Source organism: Pseudorca crassidens, chromosome 10 (assembly GCF_039906515.1).
Source record: "Pseudorca crassidens isolate mPseCra1 chromosome 10, mPseCra1.hap1, whole genome shotgun sequence".
NCBI lineage: Eukaryota > Metazoa > Chordata > Mammalia > Artiodactyla > Delphinidae > Pseudorca > Pseudorca crassidens.
Genome location: NC_090305.1, coordinates 85,705,435 through 85,728,077, shown reverse-complemented (window position 1 = coordinate 85,728,077; position 22,643 = coordinate 85,705,435). Strand labels below are relative to the sequence as shown.

The window sequence follows — 22,643 nt, the reverse complement described above, 5'->3', positions numbered from 1 at the left end:
CTAGGTGATGCATTGTAGGAGTAATCTGAGAATAACAACAACAACAAGAGTTTACCTACTGCTTTCCATTTGTAACACTTTTCCATTTTCTCTAGTTCCCTAGTCTTCCCATAACCTTTAAACGTCGTACAATGATCTCCATTTTACAGAAAGGAAAATTCAGAGGGAGAGGTTATAAGCTTTTCTAGGTTGTAGGTGGAGGGTGAGGACATCAGTCTTTGGTGGTGGCGGGGAGCATTTGGCTTACAATTCCAGAACTCTTTTCAATACGTACAGTGCTTTTTAGGCCTGGAATGTGAAAGGGAGAAGAGGAAATGTGATAGTGGTGAGCTGAATGGCAGGGGTGAGAGGTGTGAGAGGCCCTGAGAGCTTCTCAATCTGGCCATCTCAAGAAGGATTCCGATCAGGGGACAAAGAAATGGAGAATTCACGTGTGTGGGTACGGGAGGGTGTGTACAGAACGAGGAAGCAGAGGGAGGAGGCCATTTCCACTGGGCATTTAGTACCTAGCATTTTTTTTGTTTTTAAACTAAATGTACAAGCTTCTCAAGACTTTTAGCAGCAGCTCGGGGGATCTGTTGACCTGATACTGCTTCTTTCCAGTCGCTAAAATCGGCTCCCACACTGTGTTGGTGACCCCATAGGTGGAACCTATAGAAGTTTAATCCGTTTACTCTATTCTGGTACAGGGGCTGACCTCTGTTTGTGACCTTGGCATGCCCCCAATCGAGCATAACTGACACCTATTGCTGTACGCACAGTGTTCTCAGCGGTAAAAGCAGGAGAGGTTGCAGGTTACATGCAATGGACTGCAAACAAGCTCTCCCTCCACCATTTTCTCCTACCACCAGAGGAAGCACACGAGAACGCAAATCCTGAGAAGAATGTCATGTTAGGCCAGATATGCAAACTGACGTCTCACAGACAGAATAGAATCTTCAGTCTCGTCTTTTAATAAAAGCTCAATAGGTTATAAATATGCACAATTTGGAGATTTCACATAAACCTATGAATTTCTGGATTTTCTTAAAAAACAACAAAAAATGGAAGAACTGGGCCATACTAGCTCCCTAATGCTGGATGGCAATAATAGTCTGGGACCATGTCCCTACCCTCATCACCATGTGCTTGGGCAGTAACACGTGACCTTGGTTAGTTAACTAGCGTTACTTGGCTATAGCTCCTGTTGGCATATATGTCTTACAGGCCCTGGTTGAGAACTACCTATGAAACTATCATAATTTTCTTATTTACAAAATAGAAATAGTGTCACAGATGTAGAAAACAAACTTATGGTTACCAAGGGGGAAAGGGGAGGGAGGGATGAATTGGGAGATTGGGATTGACACATACATACTACTAGATATAAAATAGATAACTAACAAGAATGTACTGTAGAGCACAGGGAACTAACTGTACTCAATACGCTGTAATGACCAATATGGGAAAAGAATCTAAAAAAGAGTGGATATGTGTACATGTATAACTGATTCACTTTGTTGTACAGCAGAAACTAACAACATTGTAAATCAAGTATACTCCAATAAAAATTAATATAAAAATGTATTTGCAGACTGCATTAAGAAGCCGCTTCCAACCCACTCCATGAAGAACGGGCACATATCCATGTGCCATGGCCCAGTGGTTCAGAACCACTGTCTTAAGGAAAGTATGGCCTCAGGGTTTCCTCATGGCACGTATGGACTCTACTCTTGGGTTACAGCAGGTGGGAATTAGGGCTGGGTGGACATCCCCTGATCTATAAATATAGTCAGTTATGTTTGGGGTCCTGGCTTTCAGGCTTGGTGATTGGCTATTATTTTTTTAAATAATGTAACTAGCTACCAAAATCAATAAATTAGAGCTTAACGTGTTTTTAAAAATGAAACAAACTACCTAAGTAAATAAAATAAATACATGAGAGCCACTGTGGACCAAAGATGTCAGCATAATGCAATTTCCACTGGGATGCTCCTGAGATCTTTTATAAGGAAAAAAAATCCTGGCCTATTCAACCTAAAATCTTAAAATCTTTATTAGCAGGGGATTTGTGTGTGTGTGTGTGTGCGTGTGTGTGTGTGTGTGTGTGCAATTAGTGGCTTCCTCTTTAATTTGCTTTGAAAGATGAACATGATTCTATTTTATCACTTTTGTATAATGCCCACGGGTATTAGGAAATCAGATTCTATCACTACTGCACGAGTCCAGAGCCTCCATATTTCTTAGAATGCTTTTTTTTTTTTTCTGTACGCGGGCCTCTCACTGTTGTGGCCTCTCCCGTTGCGGAGCACAGGCTCCGGATGCGCAGGCTCAGCGGCCATGGCTCACGGGTCCAGCCGCTCCGCAACATGTGGGATCTTCCCGGACCGGGGCACGAACCCGTGTCCCCTGCATCGGCATGCGGACTCTTAACCACTGCGCCACCAGGGAAGCCCCTTAGAATGCTTTTTTACCTTGCTTTCTTATATCTATAAACTAGATGGAAGTGACTTGAGCCCTAGAATTTGCTAGACACTAAATCTTTTATTTAGAAGGTAGACAGCTCATGAAAAGAGACACGGCACACTTCTTTGTCAAGCAAACCCTAGTGGATTTTGAAATGGGATTGTCAAGCTTAATTAAAAGAGAAACTCATGTTATGACACGATATTTAACCTTCCAAGAAGGAGTGCATATCCCATGCTGGTGAGTAATGTGTGGATCTCCTCACATAAACAGTTTTTATACCCTCCATAACTTATTTTATCAGTGACAATGGCAAAGTGGCATAATATACTGTACTATAAAATCACTACATTGCTTGGTGAAAGTTACATTGGATTTGATCAGAAAAAGATGTGAATTGTGTATTGGTGAAAACATTCTTTATCATTCTATGATGGAAAAAAAGCAGTAAAACTTCTCCACGTGCTTGCCAACTCCATTAATGCATAAAGTACACACAAAAAACACACAAAAAGTCAACAAGTAAGCTTCACCTTACTCAAAAATCTTTGTCTAATGAAATAAGTCATATTTCCCTTTTCACCAAGAGAAGGGATTTGGACGAGACCATTTGCTCTAATTATGTTATAATATTCTTCATCATATTTGATGCAAAAGCTCAAAATCAATATTAGTCATACCACACTGAGCTCTTTATTAACCAGAAATACGTGATATAAGTTTTTAAACCATATACAATCAGATTCAATAGGCAGATGGTAGCTACTGAAAATTCCCCAAACCGGCACAAGTTAAATTTAAACACAAGTTGATGGTTCATACATTTGGGTAAGGGACTTGGATAAACTGAAACTGAATTTGATGACATTTACAAATATTTGTACTGTTTTCTTGGATGGTTGCTTGATTCTGACGTGGTGGGTTTTTTCCCCCTTCTCTCTTCTTCCAGGTCTTTCCCAGGGAAGCTACTGCATTAAGCGACCAGCAGGAGATGAACTAACAGACTTGAACCTCTAGACCAGCTCCTTCATTGATTTACAGGCTCAGGTTACAGAACAGAAAAAGCTGTGACCCCCACGTATTGTGAATCATGAGAATGGTCTGTATGTGTGAGGCCACAGAAAACAGAATATCCCTTTTGCTTCTCATTGGATTTTTATTCAGGACCAACACTTTTCAAAGAGTATTCCAGAAAACACTAATCTCATAGAAAAGGCCACATGGTCAGGACATTTTGGGCAATAATAACGCTTGCAGAATTTTTTTAATGGAAGTAATCTCATTTTGGTTCATCTTATTTAAGAATTTTAGATTTTATGTAGAATCCAGACTTCTGGTTCTCTAGAAAAACTGAAGACATGACAACGCAGTGAACATATCCTCACACAGACATAATTTCTTGCAGCTTCCCATTAGTCAGGGAACGAGCTCTCCATTAGTCAAGGACCAACCAACATGCCTGGATTCTGGAAGCCTTTTACTTGGCTCCCCTTGTTTCAGTCTTTCTTGAAGACACACAGTGTCTTTTGGTGTATTAAAGGCTCTGAGAATCCCTCAGTAAATATTTCTATTTATTTTGTTGAAAAAAATTTCCCCAATATATTGGATTATAGATGTTTCTTCCTCCACATCTTGGGATGTACTGTTCTAGATAATTCTTTGGGTTTATGATTTCAGTTTTCACTCCAAAACTTACAGATGAAAATCAATTTCTAATATATCACTTGGTACATGGTTATGGACCATAAAATTAAAGGAATTCTGATTTGTTGGTATGAATTTTATGCTACCTTCTGGAAAATATTTGTGAAAGTATTTAGGAAGCTCAGATTTTGCAATGAGGATTCCATTTCCATTTTTGGATGCTTTTATAGGCATCCAAGATGCAGAACAAATCCACCTGGTTAGAGTGTTTATATATTCAATCAGACTTCAAGGTATATTGGTAGAGATGAAGGAGCCTCTGGATTTTACCCAAAATTTAACTTAAAAATTCCACACTAGGAGACCCACTGTGCTGCTGATCTAGTAACAGCCCCTAATAACATGTATTCTGGAGAAAAGACTTTGGAGAAAAAAAATACACTTGCAATATGATAGGGTAAGTAACAGGAATTTATAGTACTATTATGCTCTACCAGGTAAACTAGAATTTAAGTAGATATTTCCTTCTTATAAGTATCAGCTGAGTAACTCTCAAAAAAAGAAGATGGACACAAATTGATCTTTTGGGGGGTGTCATCCAAGTGATCACTATAGAAGCCCAATAATAGGGTTTGACAGTTCATCTTGCTGGCTGAGAACACTGAACTTGTAATAATGAATTTCTAGTTTTCAAACTATTAGAGTTGGAAATATTGGTTATGATGGCAGCAATGATGTCATGCAAAAAATTCCGGTGGACTATGTGTCGCTAAGCGGGTGTTCTCTGGATTTGGCTAAAGCAGACTGAGGAAAAGTAAATGGCAAATGAAGAGGACAAGTAGATTTAGAAAGCAGTTATTTACCACTTTAATAGGGCTGTCCAACATTTGGTCACAAGGGTCATTCTGAAATCTAATTTCTTTAATGGTCTTCCCATCTCACCAGAAGATATCTGAACACTCTTGGAAAAAGCAAATCAAATATAGAAAGATGTGCTGTGATAAGACCTGTTGCTACAGCACTATGTGATTAATGATGTCAGACTTTGGATTTAATCAGAGGACATTTCTTCAGTCTAGGACAGCTATACAAAGCCTTAAGACATTGTATTTACAGAACTTAATACAGGGATCCACATATGACCATCACTCTGCCAGAGTCTTAATAGCATGGTGGAGCGGCTCCCTCAAGAATCCTCATTTTTCTTATCTGTGGAAAAGCTAGTAGTTCTAAAAATATTTTCCTGGAAGAGGTTAGAACGGTTATTATATACCAGTTGAATATAAAGTATGGTTATGTAAGCCAAGCTTGCATGCTAACATTGCACAGGGTAGAAAACAATAAAACAGGACGATGTGCTTCCTTGGGCCATCTAGTAGAAAGAGAAGGAAGCTTTTGACTCAGTATCGTTCTGATCTCTCAGATTCCAGGAGTCCACCTGTAGCTGGCCTTCCAGTGTGAGTGCCATGCCGACCTCTCAAAAGGGCACGTGATTTCCTTGCCGATAGAAAAAGAAATGACAACAAAACAAAACAAAACATCCAAAACTCAAAGAGGTACACCAGCCGCCTCAAACTGTGGTACAGTTCATTTTTTGAAGAGAATATATAATATTTCAAAATATTATATATATACATATATTTCAAATGGTACAAAGGAACTATAGATCCAAATTAGAAGACAGTTGATCTTTCTTTGTGATCCCAAAAATTTGCATTGAGAAAACCCTTTTTTTCCTTAACCCACTTTCCATGGTGTTGCCCAAAACTCCGGGTCTTCTCACTCTAGGAGACTTCGTGACACACAGTAAAAGCACTGTGATTATCTGGTAATCAGTCAAAGTGCAAATAAGAAATCCATTTGGCTTCTAATGTATAAGATGTTTTAAATTCTTAAAATGTATTTTCCACAGAGTAGGTTTTCCTTTATTACTATAACAAATGCTTCCGTTAGGTTCTTGGGTGAATCTGAAACCAAAGAAAGAAAGAAAGAAATTTCAGGGAGAAAACAAAATGAAGGCACAAAGAAAGGTGATTAGGCAGAAAAAGAGGACACCTTGAATTTTTAGGATGTTGCTTCTTTCAAGTGAACTAAAGTAAAGAATGTTCAAGTCTAGAGAAGTAGTTCTCAAATGGTGATCAAAGCTTATGGACAGGCCACTGTATTTTTTTTTAATCGATTCATTAAATTAATTTTGTCACAATTGAGGAGACAGACTGTTGGAGCAATGCCTGTTCAGGACTGGGTTCATGGGCATGCAATCTAGTTGCAGGGAGCCCTTTGTCGAAAAGGGCCCCTCACTTGGTTTAATGACCAGCAGTTGCCATCTTGAAATTATTAGTAACTTTTGAACAAGGGCCCCTGTGTTTCCATTTTGCACTGGGCTCTTCCTGCATATTATGTAGTCATTCCTATGTCTGTCTGATGAGAATTTCATGAGTAGGAAATTCCATGGCCTTCTCATGTTGGTCTCTTGTAAGATGCAAAGGGGTGGCATGAGGTGAACTCATTGCCAAGGTCAGATCACGTTTGTTGAGGAACATAAGAGACCTTTGCAAAGTGAGGAACTGTTCCACTCAAACAATGACATGGTGTTCAAGGGCAATCAAGGGCATACTCCTATAACTATTGATGCCATTTAATCCATTCAAATATGGTCCCAAAGACTCTTATTTTCAGAAGGATGCATGCACGAAGAATCACTGGTTTAGAGCATGAATGATGGTTCTAATAGAGTTGAAGGTTCTACTTTAGAGTTTTAGGACTTAAGGCATTTTTCTTCGTCATCTCTTAATTTTTTATAGCTTAGAAATTGAGTATTCTGAGGCCAGGAGTGAAGTCCATTTAAAGCTTTCAGGGTTAGGTAGGAACAGTCATACACCATACACATTTGCATTCAAAAGTTGGTTGGACCAGGGGCAGAATGTATGAGAAGTCTTCACACATTTTTTTATTCTTCCATATAAATAACAGATCCTTCCAAACCTTGGTTTCCTACAGTCCAGTGGTGTTTATCACATTTTGTTTCACTGTCTTCTTTTTTACCGAAAGGAGGGAGAAAGCGACATTTCCAAAACTGAACTGGAATTGCCTTTCTTTTATCTGTACTGACCCTCCTCCTCCCCTATCCCACTGAACCTTAGGCCCTAGCCTCCACAGAAGACCAGGGGCCGTGTCATGTCCACCATCACATTCCCAAGACTTTTAGATAACAGAGGCTTAATATTATTTATTGAAGAAATGAATGAGCACACTTGGATCCAGGGGCAATTGTGATAGCATAGTTCATTCTTTAAGAAGATGGTTTACTCTTCTTTCCTGCAATCTCTAAATACCCCTCCCTCTCTCCTCCCCCACCATCTCTCTCTCTCTTTTAAAGGCATTTCTTGCAAAACGAATGGACGAGAGATCAAGATTGTGAAGTCTCTCAGAACATTTCAGACCTGGTGGAATTTTGAGGGAAGAAGCTGGAATATGTCAAAGCTGGTACGTTACCCTTCAGTAATATTAAGAAAACCATCAGAGTGATTAGAATGGGTGGAGATATGCAAAGTTAGAGTCGGCATCAGGAGGATGATCCCAGGGGCTGTGGACAAATGATTTTGGTGAATTGTGTTGGGCTAGTCACAGAGAACACCAAATCTGACAAGATGGCTCTTGTGGTTAGGTGTGTAATCTGAGGTCTGCAACTTACTCTTTTAGGAAATGAAACTTGACTCTACATTGTGCAGCAACTGTTGATTTCCTCGCTAGTGTGAAAGACATTGACATATTGGACTGAAGGAAATCCGAGGTTGCTTGATATTTCCCCAGGTATTAGATCAGATTATGTTCTGGTGTTTTAATCTGCTAATTTTCCTTCCCAAATGACTTTGGTTTTCTCCTCATTTTATTCCCCTCTTCTTCCTGTCCCCAAACAACCAATGTTCACCTTTTACATACAAATTATTACACCATTGTCAAACAACTTATTTCTTCTAAGGGGAAGTCTAGCTTTCTAAATGAAGTCATTGTTCCTGAATACACAGGGTATTAGCTTGGTTCCTGAATGCATGGAATATAGCCTCCCCACCTTTCAAACTTATATTTTTGATATATCAGTTTAAAGAAAAGAGATAAACTAATAGGCATCTAAAACCATCAGAAAAAAAGTCTCTAGTCAATATTTAGGTCGGTTAGTCTTGCTACAAACTCCCAACAAAGCAGTTTAATAAAACAACAGAAGCAATGATCAAGCAGGAACAGGGTTAAAATTTAGCCAAGAAACTTCACCCAGATGTACTAAGCTTCTCCCCAGAAGGTACCTGTTACCAGTTTTATTGTACCCCAGGCTGGGTTTTTGGAACATGTCTCAAGCATGACTACTTTCTCTCTGTAGGGTGGCATTAAGGAAGCTTCCTCTTTCCCTATGATTTATTCTTCTGAATCTCCGGAAATGGAAGACTTTGCTTAATTCTACTTATCTTTTCTCCTTCCTTCTAAGCTTTATTGTCACCCAGATGCAATTTCCCCAAGGTTTTCCTTAAGACTGTGGCCTGTTACCCTGGCTAGTCCACATTCTGGGGTGTCTGGTTGTTTAAATGAAACACTGAATTTCTACTCTCCACCCTCCTTAAAAAATGAGCATCACAAAAATTTAAATTTTAGACCACATTTTGAACCATCTTTTGTTTATCTACATTTCAAAGAATGATGAGAATTTTCGCTCAGGATGATTAATTTGGAAGTAACCCATATAATAGGGAGGTTTTAGAAAAAAACTATATAGGGAAAAAGAATGAAGTCCCAGGAACCCTTCTTGCAAATTTCTTTACCCTGAAGCTACTTTTAAAAAATAACAGTGTGAAGGAAATTCCCAGTTGCCATTAGCAAGCTGGGTATGTTTCTTTAGGTTTTTGTTTTTGTCTTTTTCTGAGAGAAAGAACTCTTTGAATCAATCCTACACATAAGAACAAAAGAGGTGATTTTCTTTATTCTTCCTTTTACTTTAGTAAGAATTTGAATTTTTTACCCTAAAGATTACCTCTTAAAGAACAATGAAAACATATGATTCATAATTAAAATACATCTGTGAATTAAACTGTTTTAAAAGTTAAATTGCTAGAGTCAACATTTGAAGTGTGTAGGCATATTTATACTCTGATGGGGAAAAATACACAGGGCATACTAGAAAAATTCATATAAAACCTATTTGTAGAGCATATGATCTAAGAACTGGTGTTGGCTATTTATACAGAATGGAGCTCCTGTAGGTATCATCTGGACTCAATTGGTGCCTTTTGTATTTAAAAGTGCTTATTTCATTGGGAATTTCTTGTAAGGAAGGGAGGAGAAAATGTAAGTCAGTGTACTGTTTGGGTTTTCTTGACCCAAATTTCTTAAAAAATTCAGCTTTTTCTAGTGTCTTCTTCTTCCGCCTCTAAAGACAGTCTTGAGAATTCTTAGTTGACTTATGTGCCACGCACATGGCTGTAGAGGATTCTCTTATTTCCTTTCCTGAAATGGATGCACACATCAGAACAGGTACATCCTCTGTTTTTAACCTGGCTGTAAGGGTGATTTATTTCTCTTATACATTCAGCCGTGTGGACTGTGCTCAGCTCACCCAGGGGCGTAGTGAACACAGTGTGTACCAGCCTCTGTTATCATGACTGGACTCCACACCATACTTTGGTGATGCCGGAGAATGTCCAGGATGTATTACAACATGCGTGATGGTTTTAAAATAGACTCTACAAAGGCCAAATCAAAAAAAGTGACGTGGGTCACAAATAAGTAGCACTAACAAGTTTTGTGTTTTGTTCTTTTATTTTCTATCTGCCAAAGAGTCTCCTCGTTGGTATTCTTGGAATTTCACATATCTAAATCCTGAAATGTTTTGATTTGCATTATTGCTCTTTACGGGACTTTCAAGTCTGAAGGTACTATTAAAACAGGGCTCACCATCAATAAAGAGTGATTGGTTATCATTTGGGATAGGGAATGGAGATGTGGCAGAGGATATGTCAGCAATGTGTTTAAAACAATGGTGCCTGGATTCCAATCATACTGGCCAAAATTCAGAGTAGCTTAAAACTAACTTGTGAGGGTATCTTCAAATTACTTGGTAAAGTCATCGTCAGGTAAAATGTAACCAAAGGGAAACCTGAAATCCATACTCTACCAACTAATGAAGATGATTTTTGGGCTAAGTATCAGGAACTGGGCTCATTTTCGAATACTCTCTTCTGTAGGTGTCTCATTGAAATGATACGATAATCCAGGCAGAGCTTCTTAGAGCATAGTTTCATGTTAACAAGCTAGGGTGGTTCAGGCATCCCTCCTGGGTGCAAGCCAGGGAGGTATAGCCATTTACTGGCTAATGTGGTCAATACAGGCAACTAAATTTGACACACAGTGTCTCCACTTATTTTATATATATAAAAAATTTTCTTACGGTGTTATGTTTCCTGCATCACAAAGATGCAAGAACCAATTTTATTTTGTGAAAAGACGATTCTGAGAAGAAGACCAAGGTAAGACTCATAATACAGGGGCTGGAATCAGAGATGCCCTTTTAAATTTGGGTCACCTCTTTGGAAGTCTGCAAGTTCAACATATTGGAATTTGTAGATGGTGAAGCTTGTTTTAAAAAATACCCAATACTTAAAACACATACACACATAACAGGGCTGATATTCATGTGGTACATGTACATATCACCATACTGGCTCTTAAAATATTGATATACTTTTGTACTAGTGAATAAATAGTTACTGTCTTAAGTACCCTGACCAAACGCCCTTCACACCCCCATCAGAACTTCCAGACTCTCCTACGGACCAGTATCTATAGGGTCAACGGCTGGCCTAGCTGTCCTCTCCAACCTGCTCCAGCATCATGACACCAATTCTGATGGGCTGGGTAGCCTCATACAGGTCATTACATATTTTGAAGCCAACTCCTGATTTATCCGCACAAAGTAAGAAACAATTATTCACATCAGAGAATTCTTTCACCTCCCTAAGAGAGCATCAAACAATTCCTTTAAAGAACCTTTAGAAGATGGCTGCACTTAAATGCAGAACTGTTCAGGAAACCATCTGGATGAATTAGGCTAGACCCTTATTTTATTATCCATTCTGAGTACCACAGATATCAGATGCAGAATCCAAATAACTGCCTCACTGCTCCTCCTTCCTTTGGCTGTGGTAACCTAGCTTTATTTATGACTCAGTAAGAGAAACACTAAACTGCTCAGTATGGAAAAGTCAAGTTCAATCTCTAACTTCTCTCTGATGGATAGACACTGATCTGAATGGTCAAGAAGAGCTTCTGTTGGGGAAAAGGCTTCTTCCTCTCCTTTTCAAAGCTCTTCTGGGTGGTGTTTGTAAATACGACACAAAGGCAAACAGTACAGTTCGTAACACGCATGAGACATTTGAAAAAAAAATGAACTTACTCTTGTGGTCTTGATTTTATTGCCTGTAGCACACATCCATCCGGAATTATCAGGGAGTGTCTTACACTCTTCTCCTTCTAGACAAGGTTCCATCTCACACCACCATTTCCCAATCACTATGGAGGCTGTGCAAAGACAGGAAACAAGTGTGTATGCAATTCATCCAAACAACCTGGGCGCAAGGCTGAGTTCTTCTACAGATGTTAATGCTCTCTGAAACACATTAGGTCCTTTTTAACTTTCATGATTGGCTAAGACTACTCTACTAAGAAGAATGAGATTTTAACTTAAACATCTTAAAATGCAAATATAATTATGCCATCTGGTTTCATCAAGCTACATTTTGTCCACAATATCCTTGTATGATGAAAACATACAGAATGGGGATATTTACTTTTTGGAGGAAATTTTGTGTTAAGTTTGTAGATCAAAGACCTGGTGCTTTCTTTTCAGTGAAAGGGACAAAAGGGCTAACTGTTCTTCAGAATGACTAATTGAGCTCTTGTTTTCAGAAAGGCCCGTTTATTCACCCAGCTTTAGGGTTTATCTCCCACCCTACAGCCTTTGAGATATCAAAGGCTTACCAAAAAAGAAAAAATGAATTGACCAAAAGTATAAAAGAAAACCTGCAAAATTAAAACCAAGTCATAATAAATGAAACTATTTGATTACAGTCAAAAGTATATTTGATACGAGCTGTGGTTTCCTTTCAATAGGTTTAAGGTGATATGAGTGGAACTTTGAAAACTTGACCCTCTGATAAAATAGCCCTATTTTTCAGGGTGATATTGAGGCTGCCCACATTAGGAAGCTGGCAATGAATTTAGTGGATGGATTTATAGCACACTTTTTTGGATAATGAGATTTTAGAAAACTGGAGACTAGATTCGCTCAGTACAAATCAAGCAGCCCCACATCTTAACATCCTGAGTGAAAATTTTTTCTGCACGAGCGTTGGTCATTTCTGAAGCTGCTCAAGGCATTTTTTTTTTTTTTTTTTTACAAATCCACCTGGGCATTTTCCTGCAAAATCCTTAAAATGTCTGTGAGTGTTTCTTCTGTGATACTTTCCAAGTGGCTGTCTTGACACTGGACTGAAACTCTAGGTCTTTATCTAAAAGAAAATTGGTCGCTTCCCAACCCCTCACATTTCCACCCTGTCTCTATCCTGACGTTTAATTCTCACAACAACAAAGAACCCACATGACATTTCTTAATGTCACAGAAGATTAATCTTAAAACGAAATGGAGTCCACGCCACAGGGAAGCAGGAGCACATTAAAATCCTCTATCCACCCAGCATTCACTAGAGGGATTAGATTGCTACCTTAGAAGCAGAATGGTTGAAACGTCCGGACATCTACCTGCATTTAGGTTTCCCGCTTCTAGACTTTTCTTATTTCAGACTTCCCCTCCTTTAGAATAGTCTTCCTCAAATTTTCCTTTGAATAAAAATTACTCTGCAGGATTATATATGCAAAATCATTTCTACTCTATTATACAGTCAATTTGAGGATTTTTTTTCAAGGGTAACTTTGCCTGTTATGTGATGCACGCCTTATACGTGGACCAGACCAAATCGCCTAAGATGCAACTACATTGGATAGGGCAAGCAGAGGAAGGAAAATCTTGCACATAGTTCTATCCTTATGCAGGACAATGTGATAATTTTGGTAAAACACAGACTGATAACAGAAAACACGAATCCTTCACAGCGTCCAAAATGATTATGAACGTTCTGGATGATTTTCTTTTTAACAACAGGTCTCAGCATCAGGGTATGGACTAGAAGAAGAAGCTAGTCAGGAGTTAAGAGGCCTTATTTGTGTGAATTAATAGGTGACAATACTAAATAGAGAAGCATATATTTTGACAGCAAGAAAAACATATGTGGCCTTGAAGGGGAAAAAAAAATAAACAGCAAAGCTTCCAGTAACGTCAGATACAAGTCAGTGTTTGGCAGTGTTTATTGAGAGCCTTCAAGCTGAGGCTCCCTGCCTGCTAGAGCTCAGTCACAAACAGGCCAATCACATTTGCCATGTGTGTCCCCTTAAAGCCCACCTAATATTTCAATACTGCTGCCCTGCATCTCGACCATCACGAATGGACACTCTCTGAGGGGAAACTGCCTTTCCCAGTGGTCTTTGATTTAGAATTTGTCCCTCTTTTTTCACAGGGGCACACAAATAATGAACAAGTACTGGTAAGGTCAGACATGAGCACCTTTGCCTCTTTCTAAAGGACCCTGTTCCATCTTCTTTTCGCTGCTGTGCCCTCTCACAGCTGCCTTACTTTGTTGCAAGCTAACAAAGCACTTTCTCCTCTTTCTCTCAAGCATTAATACCTCCTAAATGAGAATGTAGACAGTAGGAAAAAGAATACATCTCAAAACCCAAGTATGACTTTTAATTCAAGTTTATAGAGACCACTGGCTTGGAGGGGAAGAGAAAAAGCTTTCTAAGAATGAAAATGTCCCAGACTTGCCTACGGTCTCTAAAAACTGTTACAGTTGCCTTTCTAAATGGAGTTTGACGACTTGGCACTACTCTCTGGCTTATTAGAATCTAGTTCATTTTACCAGGGTTGCTTTTCTAAAGATGCTATTAGACCTATTTTGTTTCTGCTTTGTGCATTCCACAGTCATCTTAATATATATGATTTTAGGGCCTAGGTCAAACTATAGTCTCGCATCCTAGTTTTTTCATGAACTCGTATTTCCTGCAATATCTTTAAAAAAGTTCACAAAGAAAGGATCTAAAAATTGCCTCCTCTTCTCCCAATTCGGAAGCTACTGAAAACCTTCTGATTATTGGAAAAGGAGTGATCAATTAGATTTAATAAAATGAGCTAATATTAATGATATTTAGTTGTTTTTAAATATTTTTTTCTTAGAGATAATTATAATGATAAAACCATAAATAAAAATAATCTAAAAGTCTGAATTATAGTGGTCAGTTCAATAATAAAACTGATAACTGACATTTCTGAATGCTTATGTGTCTCTGTGTTAGGTACTTTTAAATGTATTATCTCAGTCTTCAAAGCAACCCTATGAAGTAGATATTATTATGAACCCATTTTTTTTTAGATAAAAAAACTAAAGCCCATAACGGTTAAGTAACTTTCCCAAGCTTACACAGGTAGGAAGTTCAGAAATTAACGCAAGAATCCAGGCCTGCTTAACCACAAAATCTATGTTTTCCATCACGATAGTGCTAACTCATTCTAGTTCTGTATTCAAAATTCATAGGTCTCCAAAAAAACATGTATTGCCTGCTGAGTGGATAAATGAATTCTCTCCGCTCTATTTTTAAATTTTTATTCTATTTTATTTATTTTATTATTTTTGGCTGCCTTGGTTCTTCGTTGCCGCGTGCAGGCTTTCTCTAGTTGTGCCGAGCCGGGGCTACTCTTCGTCGGTGCGCGTGCTTCTCATTGCGGTGGTTTCTCTTGTTGCGGACCACAGGCTCTAGGCCAGCGGGCTTCAGTAGCTGTGGCACGTGGGCTCTAGAGCACAGGCTCAGTAGTTGTGGCGCACGGGCTTAGTTGCTCCGCAGCATGTGGGATCCTCATGGACCAGGGCTCGAACCCATGTCCCCTGCGTTGGCAGGCGGACTCCCAACCACTGTGCCACCAGGGAATCCCTGCTCTATTATTATTGGAAATAAATTTCATATCAACACAAACACTTGCATAAAACAAAAAAATTCAGCTTCTTGTAAAATTAACTTGAAAGGTAATTTGGGCAAAGGGACAGCTCGTTACACTTGTTTCTTCTTAGTCTCAGCTACACATTGCTTGGTTTCATTAGTTGTAGCGTTCTAACAGAAATTCTCACTAGCGAACACTTTCTGAATCCATGAGAAACTTATGAGGTAGATGCGTAACTGCTCTAAGAACTTTTATCACTTAGAAGAACTGAATTAATTAAATATCAGCTGCAAAACCTAATTCTGTCTTATCTGTGGTGATTATGAAAAAGGGTCTTAAAAGTCCCTTTTCACACTGGCATTCTGGGATTCTCTCTATGAATGTGCCGTGTTCAGAAAAATATCTGATCTTCAACTTTTTCAAGAATGTTCATCTTTCCTTGAGATATTCTTAAAATCACTAAGTCCACTTTAATCATGAGTCCTTTTTTTTAACATCTTTATTGGAGTATACTTGCTTCACAATGGTGTGTTAGTTTCTGTTTTATAACAAAGTGAATCAGTTATACATATACATATGTTCCCATATCTCTTCCCTCTTGCGTATCCCTCCCTCCCACCCTCCCTATCCCACCCCTACAGGCGGTCACAAAGCACCGAGCTGATATCCCTGTGCTATGCGGCTGCTTCCCACTAGCTATCTACCTTACATTTGGTAGTGTATATATATCCATGCCACTCTCACTTTGTCCCAGCTTACCCTTCCCCCTCCCCATATCCTCAAGTCCATTCTCTAGTAGGTCTGTGTCTTTATTCCCGTCTTGCCCCTAGGTTCTTCATGACCTTTTTTTTTTTTTCCTCCTTAGATTCCATATATATGTGTTAGCAAACGGTATTTGTTTTTCTCTTTCTGACTTACTTCATTCTGTATGACAGACTCTAGGTCCATCCATCTCACTACAAATAACTCACTTTTGTTTCTTTTTATGGCTGAATTATATTCCATTGTATATATGTGCCACTTCTTCTTTATCCGTTCACCTGTTGATGGACACTTAGGTTGCTTCCATGTCCTGGCTATTGTAAATAGAGCTGCAATGAACATTGTGGTACATGACTCTTTTTGAATTATGGTTTTCTCAGGGTATATGCCCAGTAGTGGGATTTCTGGGTCATATGGTAGTTCTATTTTTAGTTTTTTAAGGAACCTCCATACTGTTCTCCATAGTGGCTGATAAAAACCCTGCAGAAAGTAGGCGTAGAGGGAACTTTACTCAACATAATAAAGGCCATATACGACAAACCCACAGCCAACATCGTCCTCAATGGTGAAAAACTGAAACCATTTCCACTAAGATCAGGAATAAGACAAGGTTGCTCACTCTTACCACTATTATTCAACATAGTTTTGGAAGTTTTAGCCACAGCAATCAGAGAAGAAAAAGAAATAAAAGGAATCCAAATCGGAAAAGAAGAAGTAATGCTGTCACTGTTTGCAGATGACATGATACTATACATAGAGAATCCTAAAGATGCTACCAGAAAACTACTAGAGCTTATCAATGAATTTGGTAAAGTAGCAGGATACAAAATTAATGCACAGAAATCTCTGGTATTTCTATACACTAATGATGAAAAATCTGAAAGTGAAATTAAGAGAACACTCCCATTTACCATTGCAACAAAAAGAATAGAATATCTAGGAAAAAACCTACCTAATGAAACAAAAGACCTGTATGCAGAAAATTATAAGACACTGATGAAAGAAATTAAAGATGATACAAATAGATGGAGAGATATACCATGTTCTTGGATTGGAAGAATCAACATTGTGAAAATGACTCTACTACCCAAAGCAATCTATAGATTTAATGCAATCCCTATCAAACTACCATTGGCATTTTTTACAGAACTAGAACAAAAAATTTCACAATTTGTATGGAAACACAAAAGACCTCGAATAGCCAAAGCAATCTTGAGAACGAAAAACAGAGCTGGAGGAATCAGGCTCCCTGACTTCAGACTATACTACAAAACTACAGTAATCAAGACAGTATGGTACTGTCACAAAAACAGAAATACAGATCAATGGAACAGGATAGAAAGCCCAGAGATAAACCCATGCACATATGGTCCCCTTATCTTTGATAAAGGAGGCAAGAATATACAGTGGAGAAAAGACAGCCTTTTCAATAAGTGGTGCTGGGAAAACTGGACAGCTACATGTAAAGGTATGAGATTAGATCACTCCCCAACATCATACACAAAAATAAGCTCAAAATGGATTAAAGACCTAAATGTAAGGCCAGATACTATCAAATTCTTAGAGGAAAACATAGGCAGAACACTCTATGACATAAATCACAGCAAGATCCTTTTTGACCCACCTCCTAGAGAAATGGAAATAAAAACAAAAATAAACAAATGGGACCTAATGAAACTTCAAAACTTTTGCACAGCAAAGGAAACCATAAAGAAGACCAAAAGACAACCCTCAGAATGGGAGAAAATATTTGCAAATGAAGCAACTGACAAAGGATTAATCTCCAAAATTTACAAGCAGCTCATGCAGCTCAATATCAAAAAAACAAACAACCCAATCCCAAAATGGCCAGAAGACCTAAATAGACATTTCTCCAAAGAAGATATACAGATTGGCAACAAACACATGAAAGAATGCTGAACGTCATTAATCATTAGAGAAATGCAAATCAAAACTACAATGGTATCATCTCACACTGATCAGAATGGCCATCATTAAAAAAATCTAGCAACAGTAAATGCTGGAGAGGGTGTGGAGAAAAGGCAACGCTCTTGCACTGTTGGTGGGAATGTAAATTAATCATGAGTCTTGATTTCACCCTTATAGCAGGTCATACTGCTGTCATGCAGAAGACAGACTGTAGAAGGAGAGTCAATCCATCTTTCAGTGATACATCATAAATGGAGCAGAAATCTTGTTTTTTTTTTTTCTCCCCCCTTTGGTTGTTGCCGTTCAGTTTGAGCAATTTTCCCATGGAAATAGAAAAAGATAGAATAAGCAATGGCTTAATAAACATAGAAATAAACATCATATTATCTAAGAACTGTGGTCCCCTTTTTATCATTTCAGCAGATAACACTTGAGTTGCAGTTCAGCAAATGTTTATTGGGTACTTTGCACAGTCAAAGCACTACCTGATTTGCTGAGAGCGATAAAATAATGAACATGACATAGTCTCTGCCCTCAGAACCTACAACTTAGTTCAGGGTTTCTCAATATAGGCACTATTGGCATTTTGGCATGAATTACGGTAAAGAGATAAAATGAACAAAAAGTGCTCCTCCAATAGTAAATACATTAATATACTAGAAGAGCAAATTCACAGTGGGGAGTAGGAAAAGAGGAACTCTTAATAAGATTGTAGAAGTTTCTGAAAGCAAGATGCCTGGGCTTAAAATTGTTTTTTCATTAAATTTTTTTTTAAGGAAAGTTAGGTCATTGAAGATTCTACATTCTGTGAGCAAAGGGAGGACGTGTTATAGGGATAGTTGGGGAAGATGAATTTGGCAGTGGTGTGCAAGATGCAAGAAGGAAGAAGCAAGCACCTGAAATGCCAGATAAGCCCTACTGCATTCAAACAGAGAACTGATAGGTCTTGATTTTTGGAAGCCTTTTCTAGAATTGTGAAGCAGGGCAGAGCTGAACGTGATGTTAGGAACAACTGAGGAAACACTGTTGCCAGTATCTCAACCATATTAACTGTAACCCGAACCACACTGGACTCTAATTATTAGCTTATTAGCTCAGGTGCCTGCCTACTCACTAGGTGGTGAACTTCTTGAGGGCACAGATCACATTGCATTCATCTTTGAATAGCATAGAGTAGCTCGAGACAGGTTTGCCAATTTTAAATGAATGAATGCAAAATGAAAGAAAAAGAGAAAGAAAACAAAGTAGTGCCTATATCAAAGGATTGTGAGGGTCCCATGAGAAAATCCATCCCAAGCACTTAGCAGAGTGTCTGGTATTCAGCAAATGTTTAATAAATATTAGCTATTACTATCATCATCAGCATCATCATTTTTATTACTCAAAAGAATGAAATCATTCCCAAAGAGAAAAGGCAATTCTTCACAAAGTTAGTGAGTACACCATTGTTTTTCGATATTATGCCAAACTCTCAGCTTGCTTCTATGACTTATGAGAGTTTGAGCATAAATTGAATGACTGAACATATGACTGCATTCATGTTCCCAGAAGTAGGTTATAAGTACATCAATCAAGACAAATTTCCAGGCTCATTTTTGTGCAACCTGTCATGCAGTTTAAAGCAATGGCTGGAACTCCATTAGAGGAATGGGACCGCGCTCCAGCTTCCCTTTTGGCACAGGCTGTTGGAACAGCTGTTCCGATTCTCTTCTTCACAAGACCTGCAGCGACTCCCTGTGTGTGACTGTCTTTATCAAAGCAAACAGAAAATTAAAGGCATTGAATAACATTGCCTATAGACATTCCAAACTCCCTCTTTCCTGTGAGCTCACATGTAAGGATTGGATCCAGTTTGGAGGGATTAGGGAATGGTTAAGTCTCTAAGCTCTTGGGTATGTAATAGAGGGACCCAGGTTTGAACCTTAACTCCATCACTTACTGGTAGAATGGCTTCAGAAAGTTCTTTGGTTCAAGTCTCAGGTTCCTGAGTTATAAATGGAGTCAATAGAAATCACAACTGGTTATTGTGAATTTTAGATGAAATAAGATACTTAGCAGAATACCTAATAAACGTTATACTCAACACATGGAAATTACTACTGTTATTTATCCATATGTCCACTATCTATCTATGTATGCATTCATGCAATTACCTTTATAGAGAGTGAGTACCTTTTTTTTTTCTTAAATGGAAGTTTATCCTAGTTCTGGGATGCACATATTTGCTTTTTACTGATTAGACTGTACTTCTTGGTAGGATCTATAATATATTTTGGAGACATACATAGAATTAATAGCTGATGATAGGATTCATCAGCACTGCTTCTCTTCTACAAATTCTATTCTAGTGCTTTTCAAACTGAGGCAATTTATCTTGGTGAGGCTGGAAGTGAGGATATGGATTGTGAAACGGGCAGTACTTAAAGACAGAAGATAAGAGTGGTACAATTTCCTTGAGTGATAGTTTTCCTTGAAGGTATCTGAAGACAAAAGTTATATTTTATTCATTCAAAAGCTATTCATTAACTACTGTGCTGGACATAAAAGAGACACAGTTCCTACCCTAAAGTGGCATACAATCTCTTGTGGGAAACACTATATGTAATGATGGGATAATGAGGGGGTAATTTAACCACCAAGTAATCAACCAAAGTGTTTTCATATTAAAGCAAATAAGAATATTTACTATGAGGTAAAAGGCTAACTTCACATGAATTTTAAGGTAAAACACAAAACAAAGAAATCTTTTACTTTTTATGGGCAGTCTTATCAGAATGCAGGGATACACTTCCTACTGCTTTGAAAAAAAGCTGTCTGCTTGGTGAGAAAGAATGTTCAGATTTTTTGCCAACTTAAGGGAACACTCCTACTCCCTGCCAACAATAACATTCCTCTTCGTGGTCTGGACACCAGGGCTGGCGTTTCTGGATTATCTTGCACTTTCAATACGTGATAACTCTATTCATGCATCTACTTATACTTCAAACACTGGATGTTGGTCTTGCTTTCCCTAAATTGATGGTTTTATTTTAGAATTAAATTCAGCTATATTTTTTTGTGTTTGTGTAGGTACGTAATTTAAAATATACAGTTAAGAAGGAACACAAAGAACCATGGTTATTAGACAGATTTCCTACCGTACATCCCTTGTATTCTCAAATTTAACATTCTGTGTTAAAGACGAACCCTGAAGTTTACAGTAGATAGTAAGTGTAATTTTGTTAGGACAAAAATATTTTGATGTTCTTATTTTTGCCTACCATAGAAAACTTTACATTTTTCCTCCCCAATTTTAAAAGTAATATATATTCTTTTCTAAAATTCAAAGCGTATGGATAATTAGAACAAGGAAAATAAACACAATTGCATTAGGCAGAGGTAAATTGCTACATTTGGGTATGTTTTTCCTAGACTTTCTCTATGATTATTCCTTACATAGTATCCAGAGTGATCTTTTAAAATGCAAACGATTTCCTATCATTCATCTCTTAAAACCCTCCAACGTTTCCATCACTTAGAATAAACTCTTTACAATTGGCCTACAGACACCCACATTACTTGGTCCCGCCTGTTTCTTCAACCATGTCTTCCACCATCCCCACTTCCACCCCCCTCCCCTCATTTTGTTCCAATCTCTCTGGCCCTGTAGCTCTTCTGCAAACCTGGAAACCTCTTTTATGATTTGGCTAACCCTCTGTCTGGGCTGTGTTCGCCCAGAATTGACATTAACCAGGCCTCAATTCAATTGTTTGTTCTCTGAGTGGTCTTATCTAAACTAATTCACACCTGCTTACCCTGCCACTTTCCCCTCACGTTCGGCTTTTCTTTTCTTTTTTTTTTGTTCATGTTAGATGTTGCCATTTCTTTCCTTTTTTTTTTTTTTACATCTTTATTGGAGTATAATTGCTTTACAATGGTGTGTTAGTTTCTGCTTTATAACAAAGTGAATCAGTTATACATATACATATGTTCCCATATCTCTCCCTCTCGCGTCTCCCTCCCTCCCACCTCCCTATCCCACCCCTCCAGGCGGTCACAAAGCACCGAGCTGATCTCCCTGTGCTCAGCACATACTATTACCAAATTCACAGAACATATTTTGTTGGCCTGGATATTTGCCTTTTCCTCCCACTTGATGGTAAGCTCCATGAAAGTTTGGACTTTATATTTCCAAACGGCTAGAACAGTGCCGCATATAGTAGATGATCACTATATATATTTAAAATGGTTGTATAAATGTATATACATAAAAAATGTAAATTTTTTTGAAAAAAGTAAGATCACACCACATAGTTTTCTACCCTTCTTTAAAACCTAAACACTGAATCATAAACATTTTTCCATGTCTATTAATAAATGAAATGCATCATTATTTTAATGCCTGCATAATATTCCATAGGAAGGCTGCATCTTAATTAATTTAACTAATCCCCTACTGTTGGAAATTTAGGTTGTCTTTCTTTGGGGTTGGTTGGCTGATTGCTATTACAAAGGATGCTTACATGAACAACCTTGCACACATATCTTTGCAAATGTATTTATTTCCCCAGAATGAATTCCAAGGAGTGGAATTTCTGAGTCAAAGGGTAAAAAATGTTTGGTACTTCTGATATATATCATCAATATGTCCTCCAGAAAATTTGTACAAACTGGTATTTCCCATCCAATGTACCCATTTCTCTGTACAGCGTCACCAACATTGTTAGCATTCTTAATGAGTTCAGTGAAATATGGATTTTGTTTGTTTTTTGGCGGGTACAGAAACATGTGG

At 38.2% G+C, this 22,643-nt stretch overlaps 1 protein-coding gene across 6 annotated transcripts in view; it reads right to left on the bottom strand.

Moving 5' to 3' along the window:
* Positions 1-3,115: 3,115 nt before the first annotated feature.
* The window catches only part of TAFA1 (TAFA chemokine like family member 1), a 770,352-nt gene continuing 750,824 nt past the window's right edge, over positions 3,116-22,643 (bottom strand). For all 6 annotated transcript variants that reach the window (XM_067755143.1, XM_067755139.1, XM_067755140.1 and 3 more), the window contains 2 exons: positions 11,531-11,655; positions 3,116-6,056 (listed from right to left, as the gene is read on the bottom strand). In XM_067755143.1, coding sequence (XP_067611244.1) covers positions 6,039-6,056; positions 11,531-11,655 — 143 coding nt within the window. In that variant the 3' untranslated portion in view covers positions 3,116-6,038. The remainder of the gene's footprint in view (positions 6,057-11,530; positions 11,656-22,643) is intronic.